A 19,080-nucleotide genomic window follows, 5' to 3' on the forward strand; every position below is an offset into this window, starting at 1 on the left:
TCATTTTGTCCTATCTAGGTAAAACGTCAACTTCTCAGAGAGAACTTATCTGACCACCAACTTAATGGTCCCACTTCCCCTGTCCCCAAGGTCACTCTCTATCACTTTACCTTGTTGTGATTTCTTCTCAACACTAACTGATATCTAAAAATATATGCTTATATATAATATAATATGTGAGTATGTGTAATTTATTTACCCCAATAATATGTATCATCCTTCCAGTAAACTTCCTAAGTCTTGTTCAAAACTGAATTTCCAGAAACACTAGAACAGAACCTGCTACATAGCAGGTGCAGAATAAACGTTTGTTGAACATGAATGATTTAATGAGTAAAAAAAGGATGATAGTATTAATTATCATCCTATTATTTCATAATTATTTACCATACTTAGTTTATTGTTTTATATATATATATATATATATATATATATAACTTGCAGATTTTTCAAAGAACCTACCAAAAGGAAAAGTGCCAGTATGTTTTAACTCATGGCTGAAATTCCAGAAGTTTTTGCTACATTGGTTGTGGTCATTCAAATTGACCTCTGCTTTGAAAAGCAGCACAAGTGTTTAAGGCTGTGGTGTTTAGTGTGATGTGATAAATTGCAGTCATATGTAAAGACCCACTGAAGCATTTTATGGCTCTAATTCAGTTTCAAGTGCTTAAAATACTGTTTGAGCTACGTTCTCATGCCTCTGCCCTGAACCCTCTGGCTCTTACTCAATTCTACTATCTATTAGATGTTTCTAGGTAGGTCTTGTCTCTACTCTATGTGGTGTTACTTACCTTCCATATCTCCCAAATACCCGAGCACCCGTTTAGCTACAAAAAATATATCCTACGTATAGTATTTGGCTTCACACAGCTTAAAAATAAGGACCTATGACTCTTCATATAAAGCTAATATGAAAAATGTTGCTTGTTTTGAGTTTTGTTATGGAAATTTTGGTGTTTTGGTAAACTATTCCAATTAATATATATCTATACAAGTAATTTTTCCAGGTCTCTTAGAATTTTTTTTTAATTTAAGATGATCTTATGCCCTCGCCAGTAAATTCAAAGCGAGTGGGCCATTAATGTCTTCCATTACTCTTTCAGAAAACCGAATTAGTATGTGAGAAAGCAGTAAAACAAGACGGTATGACGATAGAGGGGTGTCGCAGTTATAATTCAGTGTGTAACCTGGAGGGATTTCTTAAAGAGAACTATATATGAAAAAATTCTAAGTTAGAGAAATCTGATTTGAAATGATAATTTTAGAGCCAGAAGACTTCTTGGAGTTGAGCCAGACCATTTCCTTTATTTTCTGGGTAAGAGAATTGAGGGCTGGAATAATTAGGCAGTTTGCCAGAGCTTGCAGACCCAGAGAGTGGCAAGAGTCAAGAGCAATATCCAAGATTTCTGCCTTTCACCTGAGTTCTTGCTCGCCCACACTGTATTTATAAATCAGGATCTGCTGACACTGAATAACACAGGTTTCCAAAAAGGCAGTTTTAAGAAACCTTTTCTTCTTATATGCTGTTCATTGTACTTTAACAAATAGAACATCCACCTCTTATTTTTCTTGCTCCAAATAAATAAATGTTTCAAAATATTTTAAGTGAAGCCAACTTTAATTGGAATCAGTAACTTCAATATTGATCTTTTGAAAATAAGCATAAATTTAGGCATTGTTCAAATTAAATGCTAAGTAGGAGAAAATGTTAAACATTCATTAGGCTTTATAAGTGGAAGATGATAATATTGCCAATTATCACTGTTAATATTTTACATTTATTAAAATCAAACTATGATGCTAATTTAAAGACCTTATAAGTGTGTTATGATTATAGTCAATGAGACTCATGCTTTTATGGGCTGTATTAATATGTAACAAACATCTTCATATAATTTTGTTGGAAAATATTTACAGAACAGTCCCTTCCAGGTATTCCTCCAGGTACTGGAGATACAGTGGTGAGAAAGTGAGAATCTCTGTCCTCCAAGAGGGCACATTCTAGTCAAAAAGATAGATCATAAATTATAATACATAGAGCAGGAATGATGTGAGATACTATGAAGTTAAATGGAGCAGGTTAAGTGACTAGAGAGTGAGGAATTGGAGGCGTTATTTTTGATAGTATAGTTAGGAAAGTAAAATGTGAAGATCTGGGTAAATAGTGTTGCTTGCAGATGCAACAGCCCTGAGGCAGGGATCAAGCTGGCTGTATCCAAAGAACAGTAGGAAGGCCTGGATGGCTGGGCTAGAGGAAAAGAGAGGAAGAGTCTTGGAAGAGGTAGGCAGAGGCTAGATCACGTAAACTTTTCAGGTTAGGGTAAGGAGCTTTAATTTTATTCAAAGAATGAGGAGAAGCCTTGTTAGGACTTTGAACAGAGGAGTGACAGGGGATTTTAGAAAGGTCTGGTTTTGTGGCAGTTGTGGAGAACAAGAATAGAAATAGAGATGATGATTACAATGCCGTTAAAGCAGCAGCTTAGAAAGAAGATAGTGTTTGAAATTAAGTGACAGTGTGGCGGTGGGGTGAAGTAGTGATATATTTTACCCATTTTGAAGATTGAGCCAATGGGACTTGATGATGGAATTGGAGGTGTAGGAAGTTAGGGAAAGAGATGAATCAAGCATGAGACCTAGATTATTGGCCTAAGAAATTTGGAAATGGAGAGAGAAAAGATTTTAGGGCAGGTGATCAGGAATTATTTTTGGGGTATATTGTATTTCAGATATTATGAGATATCCAATGGAGATGTCAGGTAGATAAATATAAAAGTTTAGTTCTCAGGGAAGACACTTGAGTGGAAGTACAACTTGGGAAGTCATAAACTTGAGACAATATTCATTCTGCGCATACTGAGTGCTTGTATGTGCCAGAATTTGTATTATATTATCTCCTTTAATCTTGCAACAGCCCTGTAAATTAGATACTATTATTCCAATTTTATGGATTAAAAGAAAAACCAAAACAAAACTGAATATTAGAGCAGGTAAGCACCTTGGCTTAGGCATGCAGCTGTTTATCCATGAAAACAGGACTTGAAGCCAGTCAGTCTCACCAGGGAGCACATGCCTTACCTGTTACTCACTGCTTCCCACAGAGTAGCTTGTCTACCATATTATGTCATACATAGACCATGTTTATAAGAGTTTCTTCTCTTTGGATTAAATAATATTTTTATATTAAAAAGACATTGGTTTAGGAAGCAAAAAAAAAAAAAAAAAAAAAAACCTTGCAGTTTTCAGCCATTAAAGCAGCTCGAAAATAAGAATATTTATTTATTTGACATCAAAGGATTGCTCTCCTCATCAAATTGGGAAATACATATCCAGGGATTTTATAAAATAGATTGCAAAGCAAATGTTATATATTATAGTAAGAATATACACTATATATGATATACACATACATGTACATACAATGAGTCAGTTGGGCTGTGTGTGTGTTTGCATTTAATTTGGGGGAGGGAGATTAATCAGTGCACAAATTAAATACATTATTCTTTATCTATTCTCAGTCTAGTATTAAAGAGATATGGAAATACTCTGGCTATAGATTTGGTTAAAAAGTTTAGTTATGAAGTGTCTATGTGTCAGCATAATTAATATGTCTGAGGGGAGAAGTTCAGATGTTAGCATTTCTAATTAAGGGCATTTATCATCTGACTGAAAGAGGGAATAAACTTCATTCTTATGCAGACATTGGAAATTACTTTTTAATGGGGGGGAAACATGACGCTTTTGCAAAAGTTAATTCTAAAAGCTAGAAAGGCTAATAACCATGCTTTATTTTCTTGGTGAGGATATGAGGACATTTAAATTAATACTATCTGTCATATTGCTTAGTTGAGAGAGTCATTGCATTACAAATAGCTCCATAATCAAACAAGGGATCAGAAATGTGGAATATGACATTTTACATCTGAAGATAGTTGTTTTCCAAATGTTCCGGAAAGATTGCTTTTTGTCAGTATTATTTGTGGGAAAATATTGGAGAAGAGCTTGGCTTGTCTATTATGATGAACATTTTTGATAATGAAAATTGCCTGGAAACTTTCCATAAGGCACCAATGATTCCATAAGTCAAATAGCACTGGGGTTATCTGTAATTACTGGAAATTAATTGCATTTAACTTGCTTCTGTATTTGAGTCTAAGGCAATTTTGGTTATTTCTGATAGAGTTGTTAAAAGAAAATTTTTCCACAGACAATTTACTGATCTAGTAGGCTTTTATTCAACAATTTATGAATCAAGCAGCATCCAATCTAGCAGATAGAAAGGAGCTTCAAAGAGCTGTACAGGGCAAGAGATTTTTTATAGACCCAAGTGAACAGGAACAAGATTATATTGGGCATTTGCTGATCGATTGAGGTGGGGTTACTTTCCTTATATGGAGCGAAGGGACGTCTTGGAGCTGGGTCAGGTAACTTGGGCTGAGCAAGCAAGCGCTGATTGGTTTTCTGGGAGAGCCGAGCGCAGAAACTTAGTTAAGTTCTGCTTTGCGGACAAGTGGTTTAGCATGAGCAACTCTGTCTTGGGCTTAATCTGGTTACTTTAACAGAGTATTTGTCTTAAGTGAGAATTTTGTTTCCAAGGTTGATAACTGGTGATTGTTTCACTTCTTTTTATTTTTAGTAAGACTTTGTATCATATCTGCTAGTGACATAAGTATTATTATAAATCATTTATTTAAGTAATTTTCTTTAAATTAGCTACTCTTTGGTAGGAAAAATTCTTTGTACATAGAATTTCATTCGTATATTCGTAAGTTGCAAATACAAAAAAAGATGATTTAACTGCCAAAATTCTATTAAATAAGAGCTAGAATTGCCATTATATTGCATAGAATTAAAATTTGATAAAATAATTTTAGTCTCCTCTTCATTTATTTCATACAGGCTATAAATCTGAGTAGACAAAGGACCCAATTTTAAAATGGAAATTAACTATTTGAAATATTAGGGAAAATGTTTATATCACCTAAAAGATAAATATTAAATATCATGGAAAATAACTTGAACTCATCGGGAGTAATTTTTTTCTTTTCAAAAGTCCTCAAAACGTGTCCTTTTAAAACAATCATTTTGTAACCAATTTGGTAACTATTCCATAAATATATAATTGGTATTTTCACTAAGTAGGCAGGAGGTAGGTTGTGTTTAGAATTTGATGGAAGCCTCTAGTGTTTCAACACGTGTTGAGAGTTGTTTTTTAATGTTCTCTTAAAAGTAATTCCTCACGACATGCTTTTTGTGGGGGATAAAATATTTAGTCAACATTATATGTTACTTTATTAAATTTTTTAAAATTGTGATAAAATAGACAACATAAAATTTACCATTTTAATCATTTTTAAGTGTACAGTTCAGCAGCATTAAGTACATCATGGTTGTGCAACTTTTCAGTGTCATTAGTTTTACTTGTCACCTCTATTAAGTACAAGAATTTCTGTTAAGGAAATATAGTGTTTTTGATAAATATGCTGCAGAAATAATTAAAAAATCAAGTGTTACTTAACTATGTATATATCTAATTTATATAAATATATTTGTATAACTAATTAGCAGTAATAAATTATATTATAAAATAGAATTTTTAAAATACAAAGCTGTTAATCATATTTAAGATGTTCCATGCTTATTTGTTTTATACATTTTCTGGATTCAAATTTAAATCTAACCACACAAGTTTCCATGTTAATATAGAATGGCTGAATTTCAACACATTTTTAGTGGATGGCTTACTTACTGTGAGAAAAACGTGATTACTTCATGGGAAAAAAAGAAGCTAATACTTTACTACAACAAACACACACCCAGTCAGGGGACCCATTCACCAAATGTTTGATGTCAAGAATGAAATCGGCTTTGTTGCAAAGCAACAGCTTTCCGTTAAGCAAAAATTCTATTTCTGCTGAATAGTTTTTCATGTTTCAGGAAAGTATGTTTAATTTATAGGGGCTAACATAAAAAATGTAATCTGCCTGCAGTTAGAATTTTAATTAGTCATTTAGACTCATTCATTACACTTACTAAAGATGTATTTTCCGATAGAACAGTTGCCTGAAACTTTTTTCTTTTTAAAATCTTATTTTAAATTACCTTGGACGTCATTTTGATATGTTTGAGCCTATTAAGCCACCAATGTTAAAAAGCAGTACTAATCATTTCCCAAATTCAAGTGTGTAAAACATATCTCAAACAAAGCTACCCACAGTATAATGGACTATCTGAAGATTAAACTGTGAACAATCTTTCTCTGTTTGTGTATGTGGGATTTGTTTTTGCAGTCATAAAAATGCTTTTCAGAGTAATATGTATTCCTTGGTATTTGCTCGAAGAATTTCAGAAAGTTCCTATCAATTTACCCATGTTTATTTTATATTTATATTTGTTTATATACATATATACACACATACGTATATACATGTTATACATGTATAAACAATACACAATATTTTAGAAAATGAAATTGGAATTTCCTTTTATTTTCTGACTTCTACTTGTATTTCAAATGTCCACTGTACCTTCCTAGCCTCTACAGTTATAAATTTCTGAGTCTTTGAACTTTTATTTCATTTATATCTTCAGTCCGTTTCACTGGCTCACTATCTTCTAGCAGGAGCCTGTGTCATTCCATTCTGCCTCTTCTTTCTAATTGCATCTGTTTCTCATAAATCAATCCCAGGTGAAATTAAACAGTCTCGCCCTATTACACCATTGCCTACGTAATTTACCATCATCAGATCTATCCAAGCTAAACATTGGCCCCTAGTATTCTGATTCTTCTTATGGGATTCAGGATTAATTGAGACCCTCTGTTCATCAGTAGTAGACTATCTCCACAACTTTGACCTTTGTCTGCAGTCTTGTTCTCCGACCCCAGCCTTAGGCTAAGGCCTATACTCCCAGATGTATATTTCTAAAAGTATTCAACTGTTTGAACTTTCAGCCATGTAGTCACTAGACCAGATTTTCATATATAGAATCAAAGGAACAGTGAATACAGAGAGAGGACAAGGCCTAACGGTACGCATTCTGGGTTTATATAAAGATGAATTAAACAGAATTATTCCTGCTCTCAATTAGCTTACAATTTAATAGAAGATATGGCGGAAGTACATTGATAATAGTAATAATATAGAGTAAACATCTACAATAAGAGTCGCATAGTTTTATCTGAGCCTAACGAGCTGAGAAAAAAATTTTTTTTTAAGAGTTCAAAATTGGCTCTCCCTCTGTCCACTATGGCTGAATGTAAATAAATTGCTTAAATTCTTTGAATCTCAAGTTCTTTGTTTAAAAAAATTAAATAATAATATCTACTTCATGGAACCTGTATATTAAATGAGTAATACATCTATATATATGGTATCTAATAAATGTTCAATAATATGTGTATACAAATATATTCATATATATTATATGTATATATGAGTATATATATATAAGTAATACGTATATAAAATATATATCTGGTATTAAATAAGTGTTGAATAATATATACATAAATATATACATGCATATTATATGTATATGTATATATATTCATATATATGAAATATATATGTATATGTATTTGAATTTGTATATAAACATACGGGCTAAGTTTACACAGAATAATTAAGATTTAAGTTTTTGACATACTAATGTTGAGGCTTTTTGGCAACTTGCAAGAGGAGACAACAAATAGTCAATTGGACGTATCAGCCTGGAGCTGGCAGAGCGTTCTGGACTGAAGATAAATAGTAAACATCATGCAGCACTTCACATGGGACATAAGCAAAACAATGTTGGAAAATGAACATAAGCACCTTAGACCACTTCTTCACAGGGTTAAGAGAAGGAGTTCAAAACCAAGCAAACACAGAAAAGCAACAACAAAAACATGGCTTGATCTTTCAGTTAGCAGATAAGAGGACATGCTAAGATTTGTGTGGGTCGAGGACTGGGGACCTTGTGTCCTTCATCTGAGAAGAGTGATGTAGAACTGAGACTAACTCCCTTGAAGTCAGGGGGCGTTTCCATTTTCCTCCCTTGATTTCGTCTTCCTGCCTGAAGCTGAGAGGCAGTGACTTCCAGAGCTCATGCTGTCAGTGGACAAGGATGAGGCTGGGTAGGGGATGTGGTGGTAGACCTCATCCCCAAGAAGAAAAGTAAAAAATATTGGAGGCAGAATTCAAATTTGGAGTTAGTTAAATCTCAGTAAAAGATTTAGAAATTTAGAACAATGTCTTTGTCTAGTTTCCTTGTAAAACTGAAAAAAGTAAATAAGACCTGTATGTACATCCCTTGGGGCAACAAGCAAGTGAGGCTGCTGAGGAGGTCGTGCTTCCCGCTATCAACTCTTGAAGAAAATAGGAAGAGAAGAACCCCAGTGTTTGTAAAGTGAGAGGTGGCAGCTAATAAGGGGAGAAAAGGGAACTCAGGATTGTTCTTGACTGGAGAAGAGGCCCCACGTGGATATGGGATCACCTATGGGCTCCCTTCTCAAGCCAGGACCATCTGTTGTCCCTGGTGTGCTTTTAAAATCTTCTGAAAAGACTAGACATTCTCTCGTATGAAGACAGTGAGATTCAACTTGCTGAATATTTTCTTAGGTAAACAATGTTTTTTTCTTTTTGCTTACTAATTCAGAAAACACATCAGCAACGATATTTATGTAGTTTATAGACAAAGAAAGAAATCACATGTTCCTGACCAAATGAGTTAGTCATCATTTTATGTGGTTTTCCATATGTGTGTCATCAGTCACTTTAAAATACCAAAGATGAAACCTTTGCTTGGCAGTTACTGGGTTATTTCTTAACAAGTGTAAGCATTGTTGACTAGAGAGCAGTGTACATATCAAAAATATTTAGGTCTTCTTTAAACTCTTACTGTAAATTTTTAAATTTTGAATTTTAAAATTTCCAATTCAAGTCTTCCACAAAGCTATGCAAGTTTTGAGAGCTAAGTGCCTCATATATTTATACTATAAAGGAATTATTAAGAGGAAAGAATGATTCAAAATCTTTTCATGAGTAATATTATCATAGGACTGAGTCAAAAGTTTTGTAGGGGAACAAAAATCGTGAGAACTATGACAGAAATCTGCAAGGTTAAAAATAGACCTTTTATATGTGAATTTCCCATTTTTCTTGTTAGTAAAACAAGTATAGGAATAGCCAGTAATATAGAGTACATTTTAACAATGCCCCAGACATTATCCTCAGGATGTTACATTCCCCTTAATACCTCTTTGGGATAGGTTCCATTCTTATTATTCCCATTTTACAGACAAGGAGACTGAGATTTAGTGAGTAGACTGCAGCATCAGCAAAAGATATAAAAGAGCCCTGCATCTCCTCCCATCCTTTGCCTCTGGGACCTTGATTTAGTTATCCCCTCTCTCAATTCATCATTTGCACACTCTCCTTCCCATGACATCCCCTTTTGCCCACACAAATGCACAGATACGCTTTAGTTAATTTTTTTTTAATGCAACCAGTGGGAGAGATACTAACATGATGCAGATCATTAACTTCAATTTCACCAAACTGTATATAATTATACACACACTCAAGATTTTTAGGGCAAACATTGGTCATCAATAATACCCCTGAAAATATTTATTTTAGCTTTAACATGTCCCTTGTGAGAAATTCAAAATCTGTGACAAGATTTTAGTCTCCAAATGCCCCATAAACTTTGACTGGCAAATAGCGAGGGTTCCTCGTGGATGGGCCTTCTCCTCCACCTCATGCCTGCTGTTGTCCTCTGGGCTCAGCTCGTCCAGAGTTCTAGCGCATCTCACTGAGTGGCACCCGTCCAGCTGCTAGACACCTTCCAGCTTTTTGCCAGTGTAAACAGCTCCACATCCATGTCACACAGATCAAATCCCAGCTTCCCCACTAGATCTATGGCCTTGAAAAAGTCACAACCTTTCTAACCATCAGTTTATTGATATATAAAGCAGAGATAACAGTGGTATTAACTTATGAGGATTAGACAAGATAATTTATGTAAACTTCTTAAACCAGTACTTGCATACCTAAGGACTCAATAAGTATTTGCTATTATCATTATTAGTAAGTTGAGTGAGATTTTTAGTCTCAGTTTGATGTGCTTCTGCAAGATTTATAATACTTCTAAATCTATTATGTGTTTGAAATATTTTTGACATCATTTTACTATTGTTTAAGCAACTACTGAAAAGGCATTTTTACTATTTTGATGTTTGTAATTAATTGTACATATAAGCAGTAGAATGAGGACTAATTTTCTTTCCGTTAATGGGTAAAATCAACACCTAGAAGGTAAAATTTCAGCAGTGATGAGTTTAAAAATATGTTAATGTATGGGGCTGGCCCCGTGGCGTAGCGGTTAAGTGCGCGCGCTCTGGTGCTGGCAGCCGGGGTTCGGATCCTGGGCGCACGGTTCGGATTCTGGGCGCGCATCGACACACCGCTTGTCAGGCCATGCTGTGGCGGCACCCCACATAAAGTGGAGGAAGATGGGTACGGATGTTAGCTCAGGGCCAGTCTTCCTCAGTAAAAAAGAGGAGGGTCCATGCCAATGGATATTAGCTCAGGGCTGATCTTCCTCACAAAAAATAAATAAATAAATAAATAAAATAAAAATATGTTAATGTAAATGGAATGTTTAATATAAAATATCTTACTAAAAAAGATATATAGGGCAACAATTAGCAGCATGCAGCCTATGTTTAATTGCATAGGTTTCTGGGAGGTATCATGTTTCATTACAGCGACCAGCTCAACTGGTCATATACATTTTTCATCTAACATAGAAGTTGAGTTTCCTTATATAAAGCACAAAAATAACAGATCCCCAAAACCATAGTATTTCATAATTTTCTAGTCTGTTGATCTCAGTTCCTATACATTCGAGCATAAAAGCTGATTGGTACTATGCCATCAGTAATTATAGTCTAAGAACGTAGAAACAGATTTGAATAGTAGTAAAGGAAATATCAGCAAATCACAAGATTATTAGAAAAAACAATATTGGAAGGTTGTGAATCTCAATACCATTCTGTGATAGTAAAAGGGTGCTCCATAAACATTTTACAGAGAAATCAATGAGTAAGTGAATGAATGGCTTTATTTACAAGTCATGGAATACTAGAAGTCAGTAGAATTTAAACTTCATAAAAGGGGAGATAATTTTATGGGAGGAAAAGTAATATCTTAAACAGAAAAGAAGAGTATCCAGGACTTTATTTTATTTTAGATAAATACAGTTAAACAGATCTTCATGGTTTCTATTTAGAGAAATTGAAAAGTGATTTTGAAAACACAACTGAAGGCAGATGATTATGGAACAACCCACTGAATTTAACCAAGTATGACATCTGACCTTCACCACAAAGAGTCTGCTAACTTTGTGTAATACAGACAGTGTACTCCTAGGTTTTGTTAAATGCTGGGTTTTCACTATATGTTGATAACAGAACTGAAACAGGAAGTAAAAATGAATTGTTTCATATTTATATTAAATATTAAATAAATGCAGCAAAAATGATTCCAAGTCAGCTCGTTGACATAATGTTATTTCCAGCAAGTAGAAGATTACAGTTTTGAGATATAACTTGAAGCTTTTTTTTCCTACAAATATTGATTAGTACAGAAAAGGGAATTTAAAGACCTCAGAAACCCAGTTGACATTTTTGATGTTAACATTGATAGTCACCGCTAAGCATACAGTTTTGAGCACTGCCTTGTCAGTCGGCCAGCTATTCCATGCCCATGGGGATTCTACAAATCTGACTTGAGCTGTTTTAATGTAATTTCGGAGAAACCAGCAGTGCCTCTTTTGTGGTGTTTAAATGATATCGTTGTGTTCTACATTGTTGAATCAGCACCTTTAAAATAGAATAAGAGATTGACATACTCTTTGTGCAGTACCACTGGGAAAGAGTTGAAATACTAGTTTATAAATGAAAATATTTTTCATGTTAACAAAATTAAAAATCACTCCATCACTTGTCTGTGTGTTCAGAAATTTTACTTTAAGATGTTTTCTAAATTCTCTTTGGTGGTGCTGTCTACGGCTAATTATTGCTAAATTTGCTGTTATTTTTGTTATTTGTAAACAATAAGATTTGATTCTCTTTTTCTTCTAGGATCCCCTGCCCTGACTGGAACTGGAACAATCCATGTCATAGTAGATGACGTCAATGACAATGTCCCCACTTTTGCCAGTAAAATGTATTTCACAACAATTCCTGAAGATGCACCAACCGGAACAGACGTTTTATTGGTAAATGCCTCAGACACTGATGCTTCAGCAAATGCGGTTATCAGGTCAGTACATTTTCCTTTGTAAATTTTCACTATTTTTCTCATTACACATTGGTCTTTGGACTAAATGAATATAATGCTTAGTTTTGCTAGAAATTCTGTAATATTCACACACAGCACTACTGTGTGTATCTATTGCTGAATAACCAACTATGCCTAAAATGAGGATTAAAACAATAATGATTTTATTTATTGCTCTAAAATTTTATTTTATTTGTTAATTTTATCTATATTTTTATCATATCTCATAATTTTGTAGTTCAGGAAATACGGCAGGGTTCAGTGGGAAATTCTTCTGCTTCGTGTGGTTGATTGGTGTCACTTAGTGGTATTTACTTGGTGACTGCATGGTCTGGAAGGTCCAAGATGGCTTCACTCTCATGCCTGGTGCCTTGTCAGGGATAGCTGGAAGGTTAGGCTCAGCAGGGGCCCTGTCTCTGATCTTGTGGCCTCAGGGCTTCTCGGTGGTTTTTTAACGGGATAGTTGGACTTTTTACATGGTAGCTCTGGGCTCCAAGAACTTTGGGTGAAAGCTGCCAATACTCTTGAAGGCCGGGCTTGGAAGTGACGTAGCATCACTTCCGTAACACTATTTGTCGGAGCGGCCGTGGCCAGCCCAGATTCACCGGGAGGAGAAATACACATCAGCTCTTGAAGGGAGGAGAGTCAAAGAAATTTGGCCATTTTTAATCCACCACTAGCCCCAATAAGAATATTTGTGTTTTCTAAGTTTAAAAAGTTTGTTTTACTCTACTTAAATCCTTTTAAAGTGGATAATAATAACATGGTACCTAGTTCAGAGACAATGTGAAAGCAATTCGGTTGTAACATTTGGTTGATCCTGCTGTGTCCCCTTCTCCCATGCCCATTCTAAACTTTAAGAATAAAGATTTCCAAAATTTCCAGAGAAAAGTCTCAAAGAAATAAGTATTTTTGTCCCCCCACATCATCCCTGTCTTCTGTAGGCTGATGTTAAGTTAGATGGCTATGAAAGTAAAGGATTAGAAGAGAGAATTTAAGAGTTCGGAGGAATTATCGGTCAAGGGTGGCCTATGCATATTGATATAATTATGATTTGGGTGATGATTTATTTTGTTTGTTACTAATTTCCTACTTAAAAAATCACTTCGGGAAACTGGCATTAATTGGTATCTTTCTGCTGGCAGAGAAAACTGAGGTAGGTAGGAAGCCGCAAGATATTTTTCATTTAATAAACATTTATTGAGTTGCTAGTTGCTAATAAGAATAACAATGATGGATAAGACAAGGTTTCTGCTTTCTTTGAGCCTGTATTCTTTTTGAGGTAGATAAACAATTAAATATGAAATAAAAAAGATTACTTCATATAGTGATAACAGCCTTGAAAATAAAACAAGATGATACAATAGAGAGTGACAAGGGACTTTTAGGTATGATTATTATAGATGGCCCCTCTAAGGAGGTGACCATTAAGCTGAAAGTACTAGGCTGTGGGATGGAAGTAAGCTTGGTGTGTTTAACTAAAAAGGTTTGTGAGTCTGGACCAGAATGAGAAAGGAGTCAGAGAGATAGGCAGGGGCTAGATCGTGCAGGCCATATAAGGGCTTTTAGTTCATGCTAAAGAATTGGGATTTTAAAATTTATTTTTAGGTGGGAAACTATTGCTGGGTTTCAAGCAGGGAGCAACATAAACTGATCTGTATTTGAATTGGATTGGAAGCGGCACGACCATAGGGGGAGGCTTTAGAGAGAGAAATCAGTGATACCATTTAGGTGCTAATTAATAGAGTGATTCAAACAATAGAGTGGCCTTGTACTAGCGTGGAGAAATGAAAACTGAGTGAATAGATTTGGAGCATATGTTTGAGATTGTAAGTAGGAATAAAAGAGAGAAATCAGTCATCTACTAAGTTTTTGGCTTGAACATCTGAGCAGATGTTGGCATCATTTACTGAAGTAGACAGGAATGGAGGAGAAACAGGTTTGGGAGAAACCAGAGATTCTTGTTTGCACACAGTTTGATGACTATTAGTCATTCACATAGAGATACCAACTAGGACATTGAAGATATGAGTGTGAAGCTTAGGTTTGGGGTCAGGGCTGGAGGTACAGATTTGGGAATCATCAATGTTTAGAGCACATGTAAAACCGAGAAACTGAGTAAGAACACTCTAGGAGAGAGTGTAGAGAGATAAGGAAAGAGGGGCAGAGACTGGTCATCAAGAATTCTCCCAACACTTGAAAGGCAAGTTTAGAAGGAAGGGTCATGAAAGTGGCTAAGAAGGTCTGGCGGGAGACAAAGGAGGAAATCAGGAGAAAATGGAGACTGACATGCATTGTATAAGGAGGGAAGGCTATGCACAAACTTCTTTCCAAAGGCTGGGACCTGCTTCCAGGAGAAGCGCTGAATTCCCAGAGGCTTATAAAGTCAAATCATTAAGGATGGGAAAAATTTCTGCCCAGGATCATAGCTACATGCCTGTTGGAGTCACTGTGCTTAGCACTTTCTGGATATGGGCAGGTACAACTTAACTTCTTCCTGGTATGAGCCTCAACAGGCCGATGATTCCTACTTCCTTTACTTGTCCTGCACAAAAGCATAGAAATAATGGAATCCACATCCTAAGAACTTACTACGACTTCAGCTCGATGTTAAGGGCACAGCTTTGGGAAGCAAGCTGACTCTACTATTACTAATTGCAGGGCAGCTTCTTTAACATTTCTGGGCATCAGTTTTCTTACCAGTGGAATAGGTATACTACTAATAAAACTGACTTTATAGAGTTATTAGGAGTATAAATAAAACATTTAAGTGAACTACTTAGAATAGTGCCTAAAATAAAAAATACTCAATACCCATCAACTTATACTGTCCTAATCTATGCAAAGCACTTATCCCTCTTCCTGTCATCTGTTAGTACTCTAAACAATAATTTTGGAAGAGATGTCCTATCCGTTGTAGTGTTATAGTCTAATAAATGTTTATCTGCCATGCAGAGGAGACTTTCTCTAAAGATAGCATGTAGAATATTGCCAGTCAATAGCAGGACAGTACTCTTCTCTGAGATGTTTTAATTCCTGAGTGTGAAGCTGCATATTTACAAAATTGATCCCAACATCCAGTTGCTAGAATAAAGTGCTGTGATGATATGCTGTTTTCTTCCAGTGTATGTCAAAGTCTCACTGCTAAATGGTATCCTGTGTTTGTGAGCAATGGAGATCAATGTAAAGTTGGTCTAGAAAATCCTGTTGATATTTTCAGAACATTTTACAGAGTTGTACTGGTAGGTCTGATGTGATTGTTTTGTTTGATAGTATGTATTTTGGTTGTTTGGTTGACTAATTGGATTTACTTTTTCCTTTAATATCAGAAAATGAACTTTATACTTTCGAATTCACTGAAATCTGTAAAACCCATCTGTGAAAATCTTCAAACGGCTATACTGTCATACAGTCAGACAAAATAAAAATAGAAGCTTGTTTTTCTCTTGTAAAAAGATTAAGTTCACTTTTAGATTAATTTAAGACAGACAATTATTACAACTTAAGTTAAAAACATTTTCATAGATAAAGTAAGTAGTTATGCTGACCTAAGCCCTATTTACTCTGGCCTGATATATTTTTAATGGAATATGTATATGAGGTGTTCATTAATCCTTGCTATTCATGGAATCCAGGAGAAAATCCATTCTTTCTTCTGGTTAACAGAACTATTTTATGTTAACTTTTATATTGACTATTTAAATATTACATACTTAAGTCATTTACCCAACTACTGATGGACTCTCTAATAGCACAACCCTTTGTAAGTCATATAATTTGTTAATTTTCTCTTATGGTCTACCATGATCTTGTACATAGCAGCCACCCAACAAATATTTATTTATATTTTTCTTTCTACTCATTTGATCAGGCTATACATTTTTATGGATGATGCGCTTCCTTTGAGTTATACACGTTACTTCACTTTTAATATTGTCCCCTTTAGTAAACCAGCCTGCATTAACTCCCAGTCTTTATCTAGTTTATATCTTTGCTTCCCAGACATCCATTCCAGAATTTAGCCTTTATAGATATGTAGCCTCCTTTCTCCCAACTGGACCAGATCTCCATTGAAACCTCACTTCTAATACTTTTGTGTCACAACGCTGGAGAAAGTCACAAAACTATTGACAAGGTCGACATTCAAAGGCAAATCCCTTACTCTGTGCTCTTAATCCCATCCCATTCAATTTCCTCCAAATCTTTAATTCAACAATTACTGTATTTCTCTCTTGGCTCTTCAAGTTGTCTTTCTTCTCTGGATCGTATCCCTACAGAAATGCTCAGAATGTCTGCTACTGAATTCTGGTTCCTCTATTTACCTACCATGACTTAGAAAAGTCATTTCAGTGTCTCCAAGGTTCAGTATACCCATAAGTAAAAGTGGAGATAAGAACTGCTGCTTTACAATTCATGAGAATTAAATATATATTGGCCACCTACTATGTGCCAAGTAGTATTTATGGAGTCAGTTAATATGCATAAATGTCTCTAACGCAATTATTGGGACATAAAAGTCACAAAATCAACGTTAGTTTTTTCTTTTTATCTTTTTCATATCTATTTTATTCCTAATACATTTTTTTGTGTACAATGTCTACAACATAATAGTGCCTGGCACCTAAATATAATGCATTGAATAAATTATTCTAATATTCTTTAGAACTGCTGCCTTTACTCTTTTTTCTACACCACATTTTTGAGAGAGTGGGTCACTATCTCACAATTTTCTCCAGCCATTTATTCCTGAAAATCTTTCAATCTGTGTCTCCTCCATTGCTTTACCAAAAAAGACTCTATCTGAAAATTCTACTGAAATTTATCAAGTCTGGTGACTTTTTCTTAGTTTTTATTCTCCTTTACCTTTTGCAATATTTGCCCTACAGATCATCCTTTCATTTTGGCATTTTCTTTTCTCCTCAATGTGTGTGTAAATGTTATTTCTTGTTTCTCACCCCGCTTTTCTGACCACTTCTTCCAATTTGCCTTCTATATTTCCTCTTTCTCTCTCTGAAAAGTAATTTGGACATTCCTCACAGCATTTTTTCTCAGTCCTTTTTCATTTCTTTGTCTTTTTGTGTGTGCATGAGAGAGAGAGAGAGAGAGAGAGAGAGAGAGAGAGAATGGGGGAGGGTGAGACAGAGAAAGGAGAGAGAGAGAAAATCATTCATTTCCGTGGCTGCCGCCACACAGAAAACTATGCAGAAAACCTCTAAAACTGTACTGGCAACTCTGACCCCATCCCAGAGATTCCCATGCATATTTATAACTCTCTGGTGGACACTTACACTACCTGGAGGTTCTGTTGGCATCAGAAGCACAACATATCAGAAACTCCTAACCTGCCCTGTTTCTCATCTTGGCATTCTGCTTTCTCTTAATGATGTTGCTTTGCTTTCTTCATCCACACTTGATGGCTAAGGATCATCGTCTCCGCTTATACTCAGTCAGTGGACAAGGTCTCATGTTTCTTCTTTTCTAATGTCTCTGGCGCCCATTCTTTTCTGTGCATTCCTCCTGCCAAGATCCTAGTTCAGTTCATAATTACATCATGCCTGGACTATTACAATAAAAATTAACCTGTTTCCCTGACTCTGGTTCTCAGCCCTCCAATCTATATTCTACACTATACTGCATAATTTTTGAGCACTTACTATGTCCCAGGCCCTTTGTTAAGTTCTGAAGAGTGAGGGCACTCTAGATCCCACAAGAAGAGCAACCTAATTTAGGGGGAATTTTGTAATCTTGTAATCACAGTGCTTTGTAACAAGTATAGTTTAAGCACAGAACAGGTGGAAAGAACAGCATAGTCAATGCTACCTGAGGAAATCAGTAGAAGCTTCAAGTAGTTGATTTTTGGAAAGACGGAAAAGTAGTTTATGGACAAATAAGGGATGAAAGACATTCTGGGCAAAGACAATAACAGATATAAAGGCAAAGAGCTGGGGCTAGCCCGGTGGCTTAGCGGTTGTGTGCATGCGCTCCACTACTGGCGGCCCGGGTTCAGATCCCGGGCACTCACCGACGCACCGCTTCTCCGGCCATGCTGAGGCCACGTCTCACGTACAGCAACTAAAAGGATGTGCAACTATGACATACAACTATGGACTGGGGCTTTGGGGAAAAAAAAAGGAGGAGGATTGGCAATGGACGTTAGCTCAGAGCTGGTCTTCCTCAGCAAAAAGAGGAGGATTAGCATGGATGTTAGCTCAGGGCTGATCTTCCTCACAAAAAAAAAAAAAAGCAAAGAGCTATGCAAAAGTGTAGCATCAGAGAAACAAAGCTGTTCAATATGGCTGGTGTGGGTTGGGAATGGGCCTTGTATACCATAGAAAAATTCTCATTTGTTTCTGCATCTAATGGGAGAAACAACTGAAGTGTTTTAAGCTGGGCAATAAGATGACTAGTTTACCTTTTATGATGATTCTTCTCTCAATGTTGTAGGAAGTAATTTGGATGAAGCAAAGCCTGAGTCAGTGAGTGAAAGGGCAATGGCAGTCATATGAACCTGCTTGAGTCTTTGGTGGCTTAGCTTTAACAGTGATGCTCCCTTCCTGAAAATCTTTCAACTTCCAGTTTGCCTGTGGCATAATGCCCAGTCTCCATATTCCGGTCACTTCACCAATGGCTCCAGCATCGTCCCAAGCTTATTCTGCACAAATGCCCAACATATAACCAAACTTTCAGCCTCACTGGAACCTTTCCTGCTCCTGAGAAAAGGATCCGTGCTTTCCCAAGCCTTGTGGCTTTATTCAAG

At 35.7% G+C, this 19,080-nt stretch overlaps 1 protein-coding gene across 1 annotated transcript in view; it reads left to right on the top strand.

Annotated features, from left to right (window-relative positions):
- The window catches only part of FAT4 (FAT atypical cadherin 4), a 157,787-nt gene that overhangs the window by 91,738 nt on the left and 46,969 nt on the right, over window positions 1–19,080 (top strand). Inside the window, exon 7 of the mRNA XM_058550025.1 lies at window positions 12,125–12,305. Within this exon, the coding sequence (XP_058406008.1) occupies window positions 12,125–12,305 (181 nt within the window). The remainder of the gene's footprint in view (window positions 1–12,124; window positions 12,306–19,080) is intronic.

This window comes from Diceros bicornis, chromosome 11 (assembly GCF_020826845.1).
Source record: "Diceros bicornis minor isolate mBicDic1 chromosome 11, mDicBic1.mat.cur, whole genome shotgun sequence".
Lineage (NCBI taxonomy): Eukaryota > Metazoa > Chordata > Mammalia > Perissodactyla > Rhinocerotidae > Diceros > Diceros bicornis.